This window comes from Quercus lobata, chromosome 3 (genome assembly GCF_001633185.2).
Source record: "Quercus lobata isolate SW786 chromosome 3, ValleyOak3.0 Primary Assembly, whole genome shotgun sequence".
In the NCBI taxonomy this organism is placed as follows: Eukaryota; Viridiplantae; Streptophyta; class Magnoliopsida; order Fagales; family Fagaceae; genus Quercus; species Quercus lobata.
Window position 1 is genome coordinate 17,399,921 of NC_044906.1, and position 19,072 is coordinate 17,418,992.

The 19,072-nt window shown below is 31.3% G+C and overlaps 2 protein-coding genes across 2 annotated transcripts; both read left to right on the top strand.

The window, feature by feature from the left end:
* Window positions 1-5,537: 5,537 nt before the first annotated feature.
* Window positions 5,538-7,852, top strand: LOC115978626 (galactinol synthase 2-like). Its single transcript, XM_031100459.1, has 4 exons — window positions 5,538-6,121; window positions 6,662-6,982; window positions 7,229-7,363; window positions 7,468-7,852. The coding sequence occupies exons 1-4, from the start codon at window positions 5,798-5,800 to the stop codon at window positions 7,696-7,698; spliced, it is 1,011 nt and encodes a 336-aa protein (XP_030956319.1). The 5' UTR covers window positions 5,538-5,797; the 3' UTR covers window positions 7,699-7,852.
* Window positions 7,853-15,020: 7,168 nt separating this feature from the next.
* Window positions 15,021-16,954, top strand: LOC115979234 (galactinol synthase 2-like). The gene is made up of 4 exons (XM_031101214.1): window positions 15,021-15,459; window positions 15,578-15,898; window positions 16,193-16,327; window positions 16,436-16,954. The coding sequence occupies exons 1-4, from the start codon at window positions 15,133-15,135 to the stop codon at window positions 16,664-16,666; spliced, it is 1,014 nt and encodes a 337-aa protein (XP_030957074.1). The 5' UTR covers window positions 15,021-15,132; the 3' UTR covers window positions 16,667-16,954.
* The last annotated feature ends 2,118 nt before the right edge of the window (window positions 16,955-19,072 follow it).

Genomic DNA, 19,072 nt, shown 5'->3' on the forward strand with positions numbered 1-19,072 from the left:
ATGGAATTAAAGATGAAGATTAAAGTGTATTGGTAAAAGAATGTTATATATTAAAGAGAGATAGAAAAGTTATTTTGATAACCTTTTTAATAACTACTATAAGACCAACTTTATAGTATTGAATGTTGGGCCGTTAAGAAGCAAAATATTTATAAAATAATTGTAAGTGAAATATGAATGTTAAGATGGATAAGTGAAAATACATGAAAAGATAATATCGAAATGAAGATATTTACTTAAAGATATGAGTCGTCTCTATCAACGTTAAGATGGATAAGTGAAAATACATGAAAAGATAATATCGAAATGAAGATATTTACTTAAAGATATGAGTCGTCTCTATCAGTGGCGGATTTAGGAATTTTGTTTAGTGGGGTCATTAAAAAAAAAAATTTATATAAAAAAAAGAACTTAACTATATCTAGTTATCAACAAAATAATAATAATAATAATAATAATAATAATAATAATAATAATAATACATGAAATTTTACAAATTTCTTCCACAAGTTTTCAAATTTTGAATTGTTATATGACAGTTCATTATGAGTATCTATTGCCAATGTGGGTAGCTATGAGCCTATGACCATTTTATTTTGATAGATTTATCTAATATTTTTATTTTATGCAATTGTTATTGTTTTTATAAAAATATTTTAAACTAAATGACTAAACTAAACTCACTAGTTTTGTATTAATTATTGACGCACACAACCACACCTATTCATACATAAAATTATACACTATGTGTCTATTTAACCAATCAAATGTTTAGACAATCACTAACTTTAACATTTTTTTTCTTGAATTTTGCTAAATTTATAACAAAAAGTCATTATAATATGATAAACACACACATGTAATAAATCATCTCTATTTCCTAATTATATAAATTTATATTATATTTATATTGTACACACAAACATCCACACACATCATAATTCACACAAATAATATTTTAACAAAAAGTAATGCATATAATCTGTAAGGGCGGTTTTTGGGGCCTAGGCGCAGCAGGTAAGTGGTTCTGGCCCAATAGTTCCCAGACAATGAATTTGTAGAGAGTGGGTTACAGAGTTGGGACTAGATGAAGTAAACGTCAGTTAGATGTACGTCATGCAACATGTTGAACGTGAGAATATTCCATTTACGTTTAATGGGATATCGGTCCGAGGAGACGTATAAGTGCACCTCTTGCTCTGTTTGCAGACAACAGAGTTCTTTCACATTTCTCTCTCTCTTTTTTCTTAATTCTCCGATCCCCTCTTCTTGGGGATCTCCTTCTCTTATATAGCACCCTCAAATTGATAAGGGCCTTACACTTGTTAACCATCTGGACTTTCACTTGAGTGCCTATCCCATCGGACATCCACCTTATCTTTCTGTGAGTTGCACTGGCCAAGATAATACTATTCACCTGTCTTCTTCACATTAATGCGGCTGGAAAAGTAGTTTCCTTGCATTTAATGTGACAGTTGTGGTTGCCTCTTAGGCGTCCAACATTCTCCTCTTGCTTGGGATGGTTCCTCACTGTGTACAGGGTGTACGTTGGACTCCCATTTGGTGTGTCCGAGGAGGCACTCCTCCTTAGACGCCCCTTAAATAAGTCCGGCCCAACAGGATTGGGCTGGAAATCTTCTGGCCCCGTTTTCCCCCCTTGTCATGGCTAGACTCTGCGCGAGGCCCAAAGCCCACGGTTGACTTGTAAATTTTACCCCTACATAATCAATATTAGACATACTCACATATATAATATAAATTTATAAAAAAGAGTGACACTTACGATTCACAAATACTTACTCTTTACTAGAGTTGGATTTACTTGTAATAAGGGTGTGTAAAATTTAAGTCAAAGTGTGCAAAAATATTTTTAAGAATAAATTAAAGTATTAAACTAACAAAAAAATATATATAATATATATATATATATATATATATATAATTTTTTTTCCCTAAAGTCAGGGGGTTCCTTTGAACCCCTTGAATATAGTATAATGCCGCCCTTGGTCTCTATCGATGAAAATATGAGATAAATTCAATTGAGATGGTTTGGTCATGTTTAAAGAAGAATGACTAATGCATCGATAAGAAATATTGAGTTGGTAAAGGAAGACAAAAAATAGCATATGTAGAATTAGTAAAAAAAAGATATTTCAATTAAGAAAATAAAAGAGAGTACGAATTCAAATTGAATAGAATGGAGGAAAAGAATACACGTGACCAACCTTAACTAATTTGTTGAAGATTTATAACCAACCCTAAAATTTAGGATTAAGGTTTTTGTTTTTGTTGTTGTTGTTGTTGTTGTTGTTTCTTCTTATTTCACTTACAACATATGAATAGAAGATTTTTTTTGTTTTAGGGTAAATTATAAGTTTGGTCCTTAACCTTTACATTGAATTTCAATTTGATCCCTAACGTTTTAAATGTGTCAATTTAATCCCTAAAGTTTTAATGTTGTGTCAAAATGATTCCTACCGTTAAATAATAAATGGAAAATGTTGAGGTAGCTAACGGTCAAAATAAAAAATTATTTTTACGCCACGTTAGATGACATGTATACTATTACTTGGAATAAATTTTTATTTTTAAAAAAAGGTTTTGTTAAAATTGGGATCTCAAAATCGTTGTACCCCATACAAGCGACCTATGATCATCTAAATTCTAAAGCATCAAGGTCAAGAATGTGGACCTCTTAATTGCTTTCCAATTAGACTAGGAGTCACCAAGAAAGCTTCAAGCTTTGGAATAACTTGTTGGTTCTTGTTGGTTTTGGCAATCAAACTTGTAAGAAAAGAAGGAATCAGCAAGCTTTTGTGCTTCATTTTCTTTGGCTTGATTTTCTCCTTCTGAGCATAGAACACTTAGAAGTTGGGGTTTGGTTAACTAGCAATGAAAAATGATTATAATTAATAGATTTATTCCATACATTTATCCCTATCATTAAACTTACCGAACAATATTACTTCAATCTGAACCTAACGCAATCATATTGTAGATCTATAGCTCAATTATCTCAGGCACAATAGAAGAAAACCTTCAATTTTTGAAAACATGGAAAAATCACAAAACAAATATTCAAGACCTTAGTTTCCATTGTTTTTCTCAAGTTTCTCAGCAACCAAATAGATGTCCATAAAAAGTTGCGTTCTTTTTCACAAGGCTTGAGTAAAGCTTTGAGTCAGTGATTTATTAACATAAATTGGTTTTGAGATCCCAACTTTAACATAAACTGTTCTTTAAAAAAAAAATTCCAAATGGTAGTACACATGTCATTTGATTTGGCATAAAAATAATTTTTTATTTTAACCGTTATTCATGTAAGCATTTTACATCAATCACTTAATGGTAAGGACTATTTTGACACAATACTAAAAGATTAGAGACTAAACTAATATATTTAAAATGTTAGGAACTAAATTGACATTTGGTGTAAAGATTAAGGACCAAACTTATAATTTATCCTTTTTTTATATTATGATTCAATAGTTGGGGAGAAAAAATTGAACCTTAAATATCTTTATTGGAAATATCAGAAAATATCATTCAACCAATTAAATTACAAGACTCTTCACTCATGAATATAGATTTAAATCTTTGTGAATGCTATAATTACAAAGTTTTTGGTGGTTGAGTTTTTTTTTTTTTTTTTTTTTTTTTTTTTTTTTTTTTTTTTTTTTTTTTTTTTTTTTTAGTTATAAAACCTTATCATGAGTTTCAATTAATTCAACCTTGTCATAGGTTGAATCAATCTCTCAAAAAAAAAAAAAAAAAATTGAAACCTTATCATATAAGGATCTCATTTGATATGAAACCTTATCACATAAGGATCTGATTTGATATGAAATCTTATCATAAATCACTTTTACCTTAAAAATACCTTTATTTTTGGCAAACTAAAATTGGAAATGTTATTATCTTATAAAGTATCCACCATTTTCGTCATAATTACATATGTGTGTGTATATATATATATATATAGACACATACTAGTCTCATCACACACGCTCCGCACGCGTAATAATGTTTTTTTTTAGTTTAATATCATAATTTTCAATTTGAATTTGTCTATTGTTAGTGAGGTTACATGGGAAGAAATTTTTAAAAAACTAAAATTTAGCATTTTGAAAATGAGTCAACTACTAAGTTTAGTGTGTACTAATTTTAAGGGAAAAATGTTTCAAACATGTGTTAGATATATTTAAATAGAGAGTATATGCTAATTTTTAGAAAAACAAAACATTTCTAGCTTTTTGTTTTTGAATTTTGTTGAATTACAATTTTAACCTTAATTTTTATTTTTTTAGGAATAATGATTATTTAATTAGATTAGAGGCATTTTTGACATTTTTTGAAGTCATAACTAACTTTCTGATTTTTTAGTCCTCTTAATATATAGACTAGAGATAAAAACTCTAATTTTACCAATACATTAACTATTGGCTGCGTTCATCCAAAACAAAAAGAATAATACTACAGTCACAAACTATTTTATAATATTTTTATAAACTATTAATGTGGCCAATTCTTATTGGTTCTCATTTGAACCCGCTACAAATATCATTTTTTTCACTTATCAATAATCACACATCATATCAGCCATTTGTAAAAAATATTATAAAATAGTTTATATCTCTAGCATTTTCCAAACAAAAATCTATTGGTGCAAAAAAACTTGAAATTATGGTTTTAAATGTCTTGGAAATTTGACTTATTAAGAATCTTCTTCTCTCTCTCTCTCTCTCTCTCTCTATATATATATTAAAAAGATTCAAAAAATTAGTTTTTTTTTTTTTTTTTACTATAGAAAATACTATCATTATTCCATGGGGTTAAAATAGTAAATTGACAAAAAATTAAAAATATTCCTATAAAAGAAAAACTATCCCACGTCACTTCTCTATGAAAAAGGTTTCTCAAAAAAAAAAAAAAAAAAAAACTTCTATATGAAAAGAAAAAAAAAAAAATCCTATTAAAAAGTTCCTTCGTACTTCCACTACCTCGAGTTCTTATAACTTAAAAATTAAAAAAAAAAAAATTACCCATAGTTCCTACCAAAAAACAAAAACTACCCACTCCCACGTTATATCAAAAACACAAAAATAAAAAAGCATCATCGCGCACACACACAAAGTGCATGACGCTAGTATATGTTATTTATTATCCCTACATTTTGTGCACCGTCCAATTCATGAAGCCTCTTTATAACCGTCAGATTTCGGTCGATTCCACACGTAAGAGTCCGATTTCATTGGGATTGAGTAACGCATACCGTAAATTATGAGGTCAAAAGATACCATGAATTAGCCATTACTCCTAGTTACGTCGTCGTTTTGAAAATGGGTGTCGGGTGATTCCTTGTTGGTTCTAATCGAAACGGTCTCGGCAAAAAGTGGGACCAATCGGACCCACATCTAGCTTGATTTTCTTTCCATACCGACAAAGATTTTTTTATTAATTACCAATTAATCCCAATATTTTACCATAATCAAATCAATCCCAAACTCTATATAAACACCCCCGGTACCACTCCAAGTCCATCACAAAAAACCATTCAGAGTACAAACTTTTCTTCTCAAGCAAACACAAATTTCCTCTCCTACTCTCATCCAAACCAAAAACACTTAAAAACCCATTTCTTTCTCAACCTTTAAAATCCTTAAACATACACCCTTCTTCTACTTTTCCTAGAGAAACCCATTTTCTTTCTAGCCAAACACTCTAAATCCTTCTCAAACCAAATCACAAGCACTCAAACCTTTGTTCAGTTCTCACTTTCTTTCAAAACCCACTTCAAATGGCTCCTAACATCACCACCACCGCCACCACTGTTACCACCAAACCCGTTAGCATGCCCAGCAAGGCCTATGTCACTTTTTTGGCTGGGAACGGTGACTATGTGAAAGGTGTGGTTGGCTTAGCCAAGGGCCTGAGAAAGGTCAAGACCAAGTACCCTCTAGTGGTTGCTATTTTGCCTGATGTCCCTGAGGACCACCGTGAAATATTGGTTTCACAAGGGTGCATAGTGAGGGAGATTGAGCCTGTATACCCACCTGAGAACCAAACCCAGTTTGCCATGGCCTACTATGTCATCAACTACTCCAAGCTTCGTATTTGGGAGGTATGTATATTAGTTGATGTCACCATTCTTTGCTTGCATGTGTGACTACTTACACGTAGTTTCTGCTTTCTGTGAGTGACAAGATGTTTGTTTTTGAAACCGTGTTGTGGTTGTGGGCTTCTGACGTGTTATGTCAAAAATGCATGTGAGGGTATTTTTGTAATTTCGTGTCAAGGGTCTGTTGCAGATAACGCCTAGTTTGACTGCTTTTATGAGAAAGTGTGTATCTTTCTTCTAAATATTTGGGGAAAAACTCTTCAAAATGTACAATTTTTCACTCGGTCCCAACAGAGCCTTCATGTTTTATGAATTTTCCTAATCTAGTCTAAGGGTATGCTTTATCTTTAAAGAAAATTTTGTAATCTGTCCTATTTTTATTAATTTTTTATACTTAATTGATGTAATATTGTGACAAGGGAAAATATAATGACAAAGATATATACTTATAAGATAATTTAATCTCTTTTTATTCAATAATTTGATTTAATTAATAGGATGTTTTTGGTATCCAATTGAATTATTCCAATTCTTTGTGTGCAGTTTGTGGAGTACAGCAAGATGATTTACCTAGATGGAGACATTCAAGTGTTTGAAAACATTGATCACCTCTTTGACTTACCGGACAACCACTTCTATGCTGTCATGGACTGCTTTTGTGAGAAAAATTGGAGCAACACTCCACAACACAAGATTGGCTATTGCCAGCAGTGCCCTGACAAGGTTAACTGGCCTGCTGATCTTGGCCCCAAGCCTCCCCAATACTTCAATGCTGGCTTCTTTGTGTATGAGCCTAAACTATCCACATACCATGAACTCCTTGAGACCCTTCAAGTTACCTCTCCTACAACTTTTGCTGAGCAGGTAAATCTTAGTTTTCACAGTAATTGTCACATTAATTCCTTGCTCGTGTATGACCCATTTTGGAGGTCATGTGGCTTGATTTGATAGATTCATATCAAGCTACTTCCTAGCTATTGGACTATTAAGTTGTGGATGTGCTTCACTGACTTTGAAGCACATAAATCTATGACTTTTTTTTTTTTTTTTTAAAAGGTGAATACCAGTAATATATATTACCTTACTAAAATAATTTGTAATTTTTTTCAGGACTTTTTGAACATCTTCTTCAATGATATTTACAAGCCAATCTCTCCAGTTTACAATCTCGTACTTGCCATGTTATGGCGTCATCCAGAAAACATTGAGTTTGATAAAGTTAAAGTTGTTCACTACTGTGCTAATGTAAGTATCCGCTTGGTTTATAGTCACAATCTCAAATTTTAATAAATTTCAATTTGCTTTTTGATATGTAATACTAATGAAATATGTCTTTGATTGGTTTACAGGGCTCTAAGCCATGGAGGTACACTGGTGAGGAAGAGAACATGGACAGGGAAGACATCAAGTTGCTAGTGAAGAAATGGTGGGACATATATAATGATGAGTCATTGGACTACAAGAACACATTGGCTTCTGTAGAGGCTAAAGCTAGTGTTGAGAAAAATGGCTTGAAACGATTCTTGACAGCAGTGTCCGAGACTGTTGGTCACTACATTAATGCCCCATCTGCTGCTTAGCGCTTGTTTTAAGTTCAATGGAAATGAAGCTTGTGTTGTGTAGGACTCTAAGTAATGGGTACAGGATTGGTTTTTATTTGTATGATTTGGAATTGTCTTCTGTTTTAAGTTGAAGACTTTCCTATTACATATGTTACCAATTTTCAATTTGTTCTGGTCTTCTGTTTTAAGTCGAAGACTTACACTCCTATTATTATGTCAGGAGTTTCAGGACCATTGTTCTTGCTTTTGCTTTGTTTTTTTTGCTCATATTTTCAATTTATAAGAACAAATATTTTGGTGTATATAAGTTGTTAATTCTCTCTCTCCCTTCTTTTTTAATTTTTATTTTTTATTTTTATGGGAACTTTGTTAATTTTTTTATGTCGGCAAATGTCCGACCTTGTCAAATTGAACCGTTTTAATGCACGTTAAGGTCGGTTTTAGTCCAAATATCCAAACATTATCTTAAAATTTTAGTACAAAGTCTAAAACATTATCCAAAGTGAAACGTAGCCCTCATGAGGAAAAAGAATTCTAAATCTAAATGCCTATCGGCCAATGGTTATGCACTTATGCCACATGACTATTTATCTTCTACTTGGAAGAAGTAAGGTCCCGTGGACCCACTTAACACCGTTTTAGAGCATTTTTATTGGCTTATGCATAAAATTATGCATGTTGCATTATCAAATACCATTTTATTACTTCCTCAAAAAAAAAAAAAAAAAAAACCATTTTATTTATTTTATATATTTACTTTTACAACACATTCTACGTCTCATTCTTTATTTTTCCAATAAATCATATTAAAATATTATAAAATAACTCTTCTATAAAGTAACTTGTCCGAAATCTGTATCGGAAACCCACCTAACCCTACAACAACTATCACCGCCACCATGACCAAGTCCTAACCCACCCCCAAAAACCAAGTCCCAACCCACCCCCAAAACGTAAGAGACAAGAGAGTTGAGATAGGTATGTGTTGGGGAGAGAAACATCTTAGGAGACTCTTGAGTAGTTAATATAACATATAGAAAAATGAGCTTAACTTACCTCAAGTATTTTTTTAATTGGAGGTCTCATTTTATTTTAAATACACAATAGCAAGTTCAAATATATATATATATATATACACACACAATAGCAAGTGGTAGATTGGTAGTGGGTTTTAATATTCACATTTTATTTAGTTAGTGAGTGATATGACACCTTCTTATCTATGCTACTATTTAAGGGGCTTCTTTTGTTTGGACCGGATTTTTTTTTTTTTTTTTCCGAAATACCTCTACAATCTACGTTTAAGTAGGGGTAAAATTTGGTAAAAATGTTTATTTAACTCTCACGTAAAAAACTATTTACAAAATAGGACCACACTCACATTACACTCACGTTAATTTTCAAACTCAAATTGCTTCTTCTTTAGTTTTCCAATTCTCTCAATTATGTGTTAATTTTATTTTCACTATTATCATCATTTTTTCTATTTGCTATGCTCAAATTTGCTCCTGCTCAACGGTATGATTATGTTAATGTATATTGGTCTTTTCTATTTTGGTTTTCTAATTCATGAACAACTTCTTATATTCTAGAAACGAACCAAATATTTGTGTAAAATAGCCCTTATATTTCAACCTCATCTATAATTTCTTTCACACATTTCTTCAAGGAACGTGCACTGGGGTGTCTATCTTCAAGATTTTCGTATCTAAACTTCAAGGAACGTGCACTGGGGTGTTGATCTTCAAGATTTTCGTGTTTTGGTCCTCTAACTCTAACGAACTGTTTGGACTTTGGACTTGAAGTGTAGTCAACGGAAAAAATGTAAGTATCTTTGATCACCTCTATTTACATGCCTCATGCGTGTTGGGTTCTTTGCATTATGTTTGCTTTTATGAGTTGCCATTCAATATTTGTTTTCCTGTATTTGGTTTATATTTTGGTTTCCTTACTTTGTTATTATTATCCTTTTCATATCATTATCTTATCTTAAAAAAAAAAAAAAAATCACTCACGTTTTCTTATATTTCTGTTACACGACCACATTTTCTTATATTTCTATTGTTTTGTTCAAATATGATCATCATGAAAGCAAGATCAATTGCTGTTTAGCTTCTCTTGGAGATGATAGTAAAAGCAGTCGAATTTATTGAGTGAGATCTAGCCAAAAAGGATATCGACATAATTGTTATATTTTGATTAAGGTATTTGCCTTTGAAAATGGGTACATAAATAAGAAGAAGGATAATTATCATCAAGTACAAGATGTTTTACTACTAACCAATGTCCATTCCTCCATGTTTGAGGTGCCAGATGGTGAATATAAGAAAATTTGTGTTCAAATAGAACTCATATTTGAAAATGTGAATATAAGAAAAAAAAAATTTAGTTGAATGTTAAAATTTAAATTAGAGTTTAGAAAAAAAAAAAAAAAAAACTTTATTCTCTTATCATGATTTAGAGTTTGAAAGAAAAAAAAAATCATTTAACTCCTACATAAAATACTGCCTATAAATAGGACCACACTTTTCTTTTTTAATATGTTCTATTATTTGGTCGATTTGATGAATGTTTAATATTTTCTCTAATTAATGACTATTTTTTAAAGAGCGGTAATGATATATTTTTTTCGTGGTTAACGGGTTTGACTAATTATTTTAGTGTATGTGTTCTAAGTGGTGCCCTCTCTTTCTCCTATTATTTTTCTCTATTGTTTTTCTTACATTTATGCCTTACTCTCTATATTTTTGTATTTTTTTTAGGGTGACATATCAATAATTTTGTTAGATTGCGTAGCAGTCACATTGAATGAATTCGGGTGAGTGAAGTGGTAGTCAATCTATCAAGTAGTTGTTAAAAGACAATTTTTTGTGAATATCCTACCATATGAAATTTAATATTGTCTTTTGTTGCGTCTTTCATTACACATTTGATGATTCTGTAAGCAATTACTATATACGTAATTTTTTTTTTTTTTTAATGAGAAACCTATATACGTAAATCTTGAAAAAGAAAAATGATTATGGGGAAGTTATCTTTAAAGATAAGATTTAAAAATCGGGGAGAAACCTAAAATGTGGGTTCTCTCTCTCTCTCTCTCTCTTCTTTAAAGATAAAATTATAAAATCATGGAGAAAATTGCTTATAAATAATAGGCAAACTTTTAGGAATAAAAATACTTGGGGTTTAACCATTTAAACACATTAAAACGTGGGGTTTTTTTTTTCCCCCTTATTTTCTTTAAAGATAAAATTATATTATAAAATCATGGAGAAAATTGCTTCTAAATAATAGGCAAACTTTTAGGAATAAAATACCTAAAACATTTTTTTTTTAATGTAAAACCTGTTAGTAGGCTATTAGTAGAGGATTCTAAAATCCTAAAATTTAGGATTTTCTTTTCTTGAAATTGTAAAAAAAAAAAAAAAAATGGTGGTCCTATTTTGTAGGCAATTTTTTAAAAATTGAATAAAAAAAATTTTGAGTTTACAACATGCAATTTTTAGCATTTGTAAATTTTGTTATGCATGTGCAATAACTAGCTACCTTTTAGCCTTTAGGACTAAGTGGCTGCCTTTTAGGATTTTTTTTTTTTATAAAATTGATAACTCTTATTTAAAAAAAAATGATAATTGTGACACTCTATGACTAGAATATCTTTTTATGTCATCACAAAGTTCACAATCCAATTGAGCTATTGCTAAAAAGAAAACATTATATTACGGCTAAAATATTTTGTTTACATATTTTTAGTGTCAAACTATCACAACTCAAAAATGAGGTTCAAATATTATTTTGCAAAACTTTTATATAACAAATTATTGTGTACTATTGTTATGTGCATAGATTTTAACATAGCATATGCTTCCACTTTTACTAAAATTTTATTAGAATTGCACATATTATTAAAATTGATGATAATTAGGCTCTTCTATTCTTTTGGATAAAAGTTAATAGTTTACATAAATCATAATTTGGGATTAATATATTTTCCAATCACAAAAAATACTTAGAGGTGTGATGAAAAAATCAGAATGGCTATTTCATCACACCCCTAGGTATTTTTTGTGATTGAAAAATATATTAATCCCAAATTATAATTTATGCGAATTATTAAATTTTGTCCACAAAAATAGAAGAGCCTCAAATGCGTGCTCAGAGGCTAGTTAAAACTAAATGAGATTTCAGTTAAAAAAGTACTAGAGGTAAACCAAACTCTAGAAAAATCACTTGACCTAAAAAGTTTAAGCCTAATGGGCAATTAGGTATGAGCTCAACTATTTTATATTATGGCAAAACTTAGATACAGTATCTTAGGTGCTGTTCCTTAGGTTCTCTTCTTAAAATTCAGTTATGTGACTACTTAACTTAAAAATATACTTTCCTTTCAAAAAAAAAAAAAAAAAAAAAAACTTAAAAATATACTTTCATTCTATGAGAAAAAATTTATATGGCAGAATCTTAAAAGAGGAACCTAAGAAATAGCACCTAAATACTGTACTTAAGTCTTACTCTTTATATTAATCACTTACTCTTTTCATTAATATCTAATGTGAGATTTTACTACTAACCAATTATACTACTCACACATAATTATGTAAGACTAAATTGTCTTATTTGACAACGTAGTTTAGTTTTTTTTTTTTTTTTTTTTTAAGGAAAAGATAAGTCAACTTTATTAAGATAAATCAAATTGAAATACATCAACCAAGTCTTGTGGTAGTTCTTCTAACCATATATTTGTATCAACAACTAGAACTGCTCTCTTTGCAAGGGAGTGGGCCAACCTATTACCCCTATGTGTATGAATAAAAATTCTGACAACGTAGCATTTAATAACTCCAAATTTCCAAAACATTATCTTATAAAGTTTTAGTACAAAGTCCAAATAATTATCCAAAGTGAACTGGTCGGTTTTAGTCCATAGTCATAAAACATTATCATATTCAATATTTTATCATATTTCATAATCTTTAATTTATTGCATGACCCAAAAAAAGTTCTTAGTTTAATTGATAGGTCCTACTTCCTACACTTTTCGATCAACTAACAAAACTAGAAATGTGAACCCTTTTGCCAAGTGGCAAGAATCAGTCCTCTAAATAACATGGTGACACGTGGCCCCCCACTAGGAAAATTAAATTCTTATTCAAATAGATGTCCATAGTTAAGCCACATGGCTATTTATTTTCTACGCGGAAGAATTCCATGGACCCACTTAAGACTGTTTTACTGTTTTGCCCTCTTTTAGCTTAACAACCAAGTTAGCTTTGTTTAATAAGAAAAACATTGACATGATAGATATATCTACGGGAGTGCCAAGTGTTGCAAGAATGAGTCTACGTGCTTCAACTTCATGGGAGTTTCGTGTGTAGTAATTAGAGGATGTTGCTTCTTTTTGTTGTTGCTAACATGCATAGTAGGCCATGGTCGGCTATGATCACTAAGCAGTAAAAGTATTTTCTATAATGGGGTTTGCCTTTAGTTAGTAAGAAAATCAAAGGAAGCTTCACGACGGTGAATTTATAATTTCCTTTAAAAAAAAAAAAAGTCTTAATATCATAAATTTTTTCACAATTTCTTGTCATGTGTAATATTACAGAGTGTGATTAATAAAGAAAAATAATAAATTTATATGTAAATAATGAAAAACCACTTACAATTTACTACGTCAAAATAATGATAAAAAAATTATAGAATAATTTGTAATTGTACACCTTCACTTCTTGTAATTTCTATTGAGTGAAGTCACACCCATGTGTAGATCACTTCTTGTAATTTGTATTGAGTGAAGTCACACCCATGTGTAGAAGAAATTTGGGATCTTGAGAATTGTTATTTGTTTGTTTAGATGAGGTTTTAATTCACACTAGGAAGTCAAAGCTGACATATATATATATATATATATATATATATATATTTATTATATACTAGTTATCAAAGTTTGAGAATTGGGTATGACTATCATGAATTTTAATGAAAAACCAGTAATTATGATAAATTCTACAACTCTTAATCCTAGCTATGATTGATTGAAAAGGTCATGAGTCAGGAATATAGATGAAATCAATAATACTTTTTCGGAAAGACATATTCGAGGAAAAAATCTTGAATAATTTGGATTCAATTTCAAGTTTCAAATAGAATTGTTTTTTTGCCCTAATATTTTCAATAGAATCTTATGAGTTTATAATTTTAATTGTTTCCATGGCTTGATCGGCCTCTGTTAGGCCTAATTATATAACTAAGCTCTTAATGAAAATGAAATATACAGTCAGATTTGTTCGGTGTCAATTTTCCTTCCCCACAGTTCGGTGTCGGTGTCAAATATGGCAAGATCAAAAATTTCGGACCAATTGAAAGATTGCCATTCACACTGACCAAAACCAATTGATTACACCCCTAAATTAAAACTTAGAGAGAACTAAGTATAGTATCAAATTACAAACTATTGGTAATTGAGTTTGGAACATTCAAGCCAATCTTGTCAAGATCTCATTTAATATGAAATCTTATCATAAATCAATTTTTACCTTAAAAATCACCGCATTTATTTTGCAATATTGCAAGCTGAAATAGGAGATGTGATTATCCTATAGATTAACCACCATTTTCGTCACAAATTATGCATATATGTAATCTCTGAGTTTGCCATATGCATTAACTATTGGGCGAAAAATCCTCAAATTTATGTTACAACCAAAGAAATAGATCACAATATGTTGCCTTTTGTTATTATAAACTAATCAGTTAGTGTTTTAAATGTCGTGAATAGTTGACTAAAATATATTTACTATCAATTACTACTTTATTGGATTAAAAAAAAATTACTACTTTATTCTACTCTATAATATATTTATTATCCCCCATTTCGTGCACCGCCCAATTCGTGAGGCCTCTTTATAACCATCAGATCAGATCGATGCCACACGTAAGGATCCGATTTATTTGGGATTAAATAACGCATACCGTAAATTTTGAAGGTCAAACTTTGAGATAGATACAACGAATTAGCCTTTAGTATAAGCTACGTCGTTTGATGCATGTGCTAATCGATAATCTATTTAAATTGTGTTGGAAATAGTGGGCCGATCGGACCCATATGGGCCATATCCAGCTTATTTTTTTTTCCATGCCGACACGGAATTATTATTAATTAATTACCATTAATCCCAATATTTTACAATTATCAAATCCACCCCAGGCTCTATATAAACACCCCCACCCAACACTTTCAAGTCCATCACAAAAAAACCATTCGGAGTACAAACTTTTCTTCCCAAGAAAACATAAATTTCTTCTCCTTACAAACCTTGAACTTACACCCTTCTTCTAATTTTCCTATAAAGACCATTTTTCTCTCTAACCAAACACTCTAAAATCCTTTTCAAACCCAATCCCAAAGTTTAAAACCCGTATTCAATTCACATTTTCTCCAAAAACCCACTTCAAATGGCTCCTAACATCACCACCACCACCACCACCACTGCCACTACCAAACTTGTTAGCATGCCTGGAAAGGCCTATGTCACTTTTTTGGCAGGTAACGGTGACTATGTGAAAGGTGTGGTTGGCTTAGCCAAGGGCCTGAGAAAGGTCAAGACTAAGTACCCTCTTGTGGTTGCAATATTGCCTGATGTCCCTGAGGACCACCGTGAAATATTGGTTTCACAAGGGTGCATAGTGAGGGAGATTGAGCCTGTGTACCCACCTGAGAACCAAACCCAGTTTGCCATGGCCTACTATGTCATCAACTACTCCAAGCTTCGTATTTGGGAGGTATGTATGTATTTTTGTTAATGTTATTACCATTCTTTGCTCTTGCATGTGTCACACGTAGTTTTACGATTTCAACAGTTCTGTAAATTGTACTTACGTTTGAATTTTGTGTATGCAGTTTGTGGAGTACAGCAAGATGATTTACCTAGATGGAGACATTCAAGTGTTTGAAAACATTGATCACCTCTTTGACTTACCCGACAACCACTTCTATGCTGTCATGGACTGCTTTTGTGAGAAAAATTGGAGAAACACTCCACAACACAAGATTGGCTATTGCCAGCAGTGCCCTGACAAGGTTAACTGGCCTGCTGAGCTTGGCCCCAAGCCACCCCTGTACTTCAATGCTGGCTTCTTTGTGTATGAGCCTAATCTATCCACATACCATGATCTCCTTGAGACCCTTCAAGTTACCACTCCTACAACTTTTGCTGAGCAGGTAAATCTTAGTTCTAGTTGTGGTTGAAAAACTACCGTGTTTCTCATGCAATTCATATTAATTGCATGATGCATCAAATGAATTGCTTATTTGTGTATGACCCAGTTTGGAGGTCATGTGGCTTGATTTGATATATTAATATCAAGCTACTTTCAAGCCATTGGACCATAATGTTGTGGACCTGCTTCTTTGGCTTTGAAGCACAAAAATCTATGACTTTTATTCATTTTTTTCTATGGTGAATGGCGAATATTAGTAATAGTACATTACTAAAAAAATTTGTGATTCTTTCAGGACTTTCTGAATATGTTCTTCAATGATATTTACAAGCCAATCTCTCCAGTTTACAATCTTGTGCTTGCTATGTTATGGCGCCATCCAGAGAACATTGAGTTTGATAAAGTCAAAGTTGTTCACTATTGTGCTAATGTGAGTATCCACTTTGTTCATCATAAAAATCTCAAATTTTAATAAATTTCAATTGTTTTTCCTTGATATATGTAATACTAATGAAGTATGTTTTTGATTGGTTTACAGGGCTCTAAGCCATGGAGGTACACTGGTGAGGAAGAAAACATGGACAGGGAAGATATCAAATTGCTAGTGAAGAAATGGTGGGACATTTATAATGATGAGTCATTGGACTACAAGAACACATTGGCTTCTGTAGAGGCTAAAGCTGGTGTTGAGAAAAATGGCTTGAAAAGATTCTTGACAGCGGTGTCGGAAGCTGTTGGTCACTACATTAATGCCCCATCTGCTGCTTAGTGCTTGTTTTAAGTTCAATGGAAATGAAGCGTATGTAGGACTAGCAGTAATTGATACAGGGTTGGTTTTGGAATGATCTTCTGTTTTTATGTTGAAGACTTTCCTATTACATATGTTTTCAGTTTTCAATTTGTTGTTGTCTTCTGTTTTAAGTCGAAGACATACACTCCTATTATTATGTTAGGAGTGTCAGGGCCATTGGTCTTGCTTTTGCTTTGTTTTCTTTGTTCATATTTTCAATTTATAGGAACAAATATTTTGGTGTATGTAAGTTGATAATTCTCTCCCTCTCTCTCTCTTTGTAAATTTTTATTTTTTATGGGAACTTTTTTTTTTTTTTTTTTGAGAAACATATTTTTTATGGGAACTTTGTTAATTTGTTATGTCTGCAAATGTCCAACCTTGTCAAATTGTAACTGTTTTAATGCACTTTAGGGTCGGTTTTGGTCCAAATATCTAAACATTATCTTAACATTTTAGTACCAAGTCTAAAACATTAGCCAAAGTAAACATGGTCGGTTTTATCGTTTCAGTCCAACTAACAAAGAAAACAAAACTAGAAAAGTAAACCCTTTTTGCTAAGTGGCAAGATTAAAGTTCTCTAAATAGTAAATAATATCGTGAAACGTAGCTCCCACTAGGAAAAAGAATTCTAAATCTAATAGATGCCCATGGTTATGCCACACGACTGTTTATTTTCTATTTTGAATAAGTAAGGTCCCATGGACCCACTTAACACCGGTTGTTAAGCAGTAAATACATTCTCTATTATTGGGGTCTACTTTATGTTAATGATGAAAATCTAAGGAAGCTTCGTAATGGTGAATTTATTTATTTATTTATCTTTGGTATCCAATAGTCACATCCACGCGTAGAAGACAATTAGGATCTTGAGAATTTACAAGTTTGTCTAGGTGAGGTTCTTTTTTTTTTTTTTTGGTAATTTTAAGATTTCGTTTAGATGAGGTCTTAGTTTCACACTACAGAATCAAAACTACCATATATTATACTAGTAATCTAATTTTTAAGAATTGGGTATGAATGACTATCATGAATTTTGGTGAAAACCCAATTATTATGATAAATTTCTCAATTATAAAACAATGTAATACTACTAGCTCTAATTGATTTGATAAGAGATGATTTAGAATAGGTGAAATCAAGAATACTTGTTCGACTGAAAAGACATATTATAATTTTTTTTTTTTTTTTTAAAGTAATGACTAATTTGGATTGGTTTTCAAAAGAATCTTAAGCTTTCACATACATAAAATTTGTTAATTAGTGTTGACCATATATTGGAAAATTGTGACTTGACTTCTGAAATTATATTACCAAATAGTTATAAATTAATGTTAAAAAAAATACAAGTGAGAAAGTGAGAGATGAATGTTTAAAAAAAAAAAAAAAAAAAAAACAAGTGAGAAAGTGAAAGATGAATTGATGATGGTGATCCTAGATTAGTGTAATTTCAAGAGCAAATAAATATGAAATATTCAAATGGGCACTTGACTAACTAGTCAAATACTATTTATGTTGAATGACTTGCTTCTCTACTTGAACCGCCTTCGTTAACATAAACCTAAGGATTACCTTGTGAGGCTAAAGACTCCTGACCGATTGATAGTAAAGTAGCACTTTGAGGGAAGGGTGATGAGAGTAAAATAAACATGAAATTGAAGCTCCAAGTAGTAGGAAGAGCCCAAGGCTCTGATTGCGTGCTTGTTGAAGAATGAGCTTGCAACCCAAAGGTAGTGCCTTTGTTAAAGGAACCTATTGGAGTTATAGTAAAAATAAGTCTTCATAGGGAAATTGTCACTACTTATGGACTTGAAACTATTAAAAGAAAAGCAAAGATAAGATAACCAATCAAGTCTTCTACTAAGATTTCAAATAACACTTGCAGAGAACATTATGTTTCATGGTTTAGAAATATCTGTGGAGATAGATATGGAAACCCCCCGTGGATGGGTGGAGGAGATAGAGGAGAACCCCAAATATCCTAAAATCATCTTAAAAACCTTCATTAGGAAACAACTGTAATATAAGACTAATGTTTTTTTTTTTTCATAACAGAGTTGGTAATAACGATGTGAAAAAAGTGAATTATTGTAGATCCATCCCTTAAGGGAATTATTATATATTATAGATGGGCAAGACTTAGGTACAGTACTTTGGTGCTGTTCTTTCAGTTCCTCTTTTAAGATTCCGCTATAAAGATTTTTTCTCATGGGATAGAAATGTATTTTTTAATTAAGTAGCCACATGACTAAATTTTAAGAAGGGAAACCTAATAAATAGCACCTAAGATATTGTACTTAAGTTTTGTCCATTATAGATTATATATAGACGTAGATTTAATGCAATAGATACCAAATATTATACTTAGTATATTTTCATAAAATC

Bases quoted from the DNA above. Each gene is read 5' to 3' on its own strand.
- LOC115978626 (XM_031100459.1), top strand. From the start codon at position 5,798: ATGGCTCCTAACATCACCACCACCGCCACCACTGTTACCACCAAACCC. The intron at 6,983-7,228 runs GTAAATCTTAGT...AATTTTTTTCAG, and splicing joins CTACAACTTTTGCTGAGCAG to GACTTTTTGAACATCTTCTT. The intron at 7,364-7,467 runs GTAAGTATCCGC...ATTGGTTTACAG, and splicing joins TTGTTCACTACTGTGCTAAT to GGCTCTAAGCCATGGAGGTA.
- LOC115979234 (XM_031101214.1), top strand. From the start codon at position 15,133: ATGGCTCCTAACATCACCACCACCACCACCACCACTGCCACTACCAAA. The intron at 15,460-15,577 runs GTATGTATGTAT...TTGTGTATGCAG, and splicing joins CCAAGCTTCGTATTTGGGAG to TTTGTGGAGTACAGCAAGAT. The intron at 15,899-16,192 runs GTAAATCTTAGT...TGATTCTTTCAG, and splicing joins CTACAACTTTTGCTGAGCAG to GACTTTCTGAATATGTTCTT.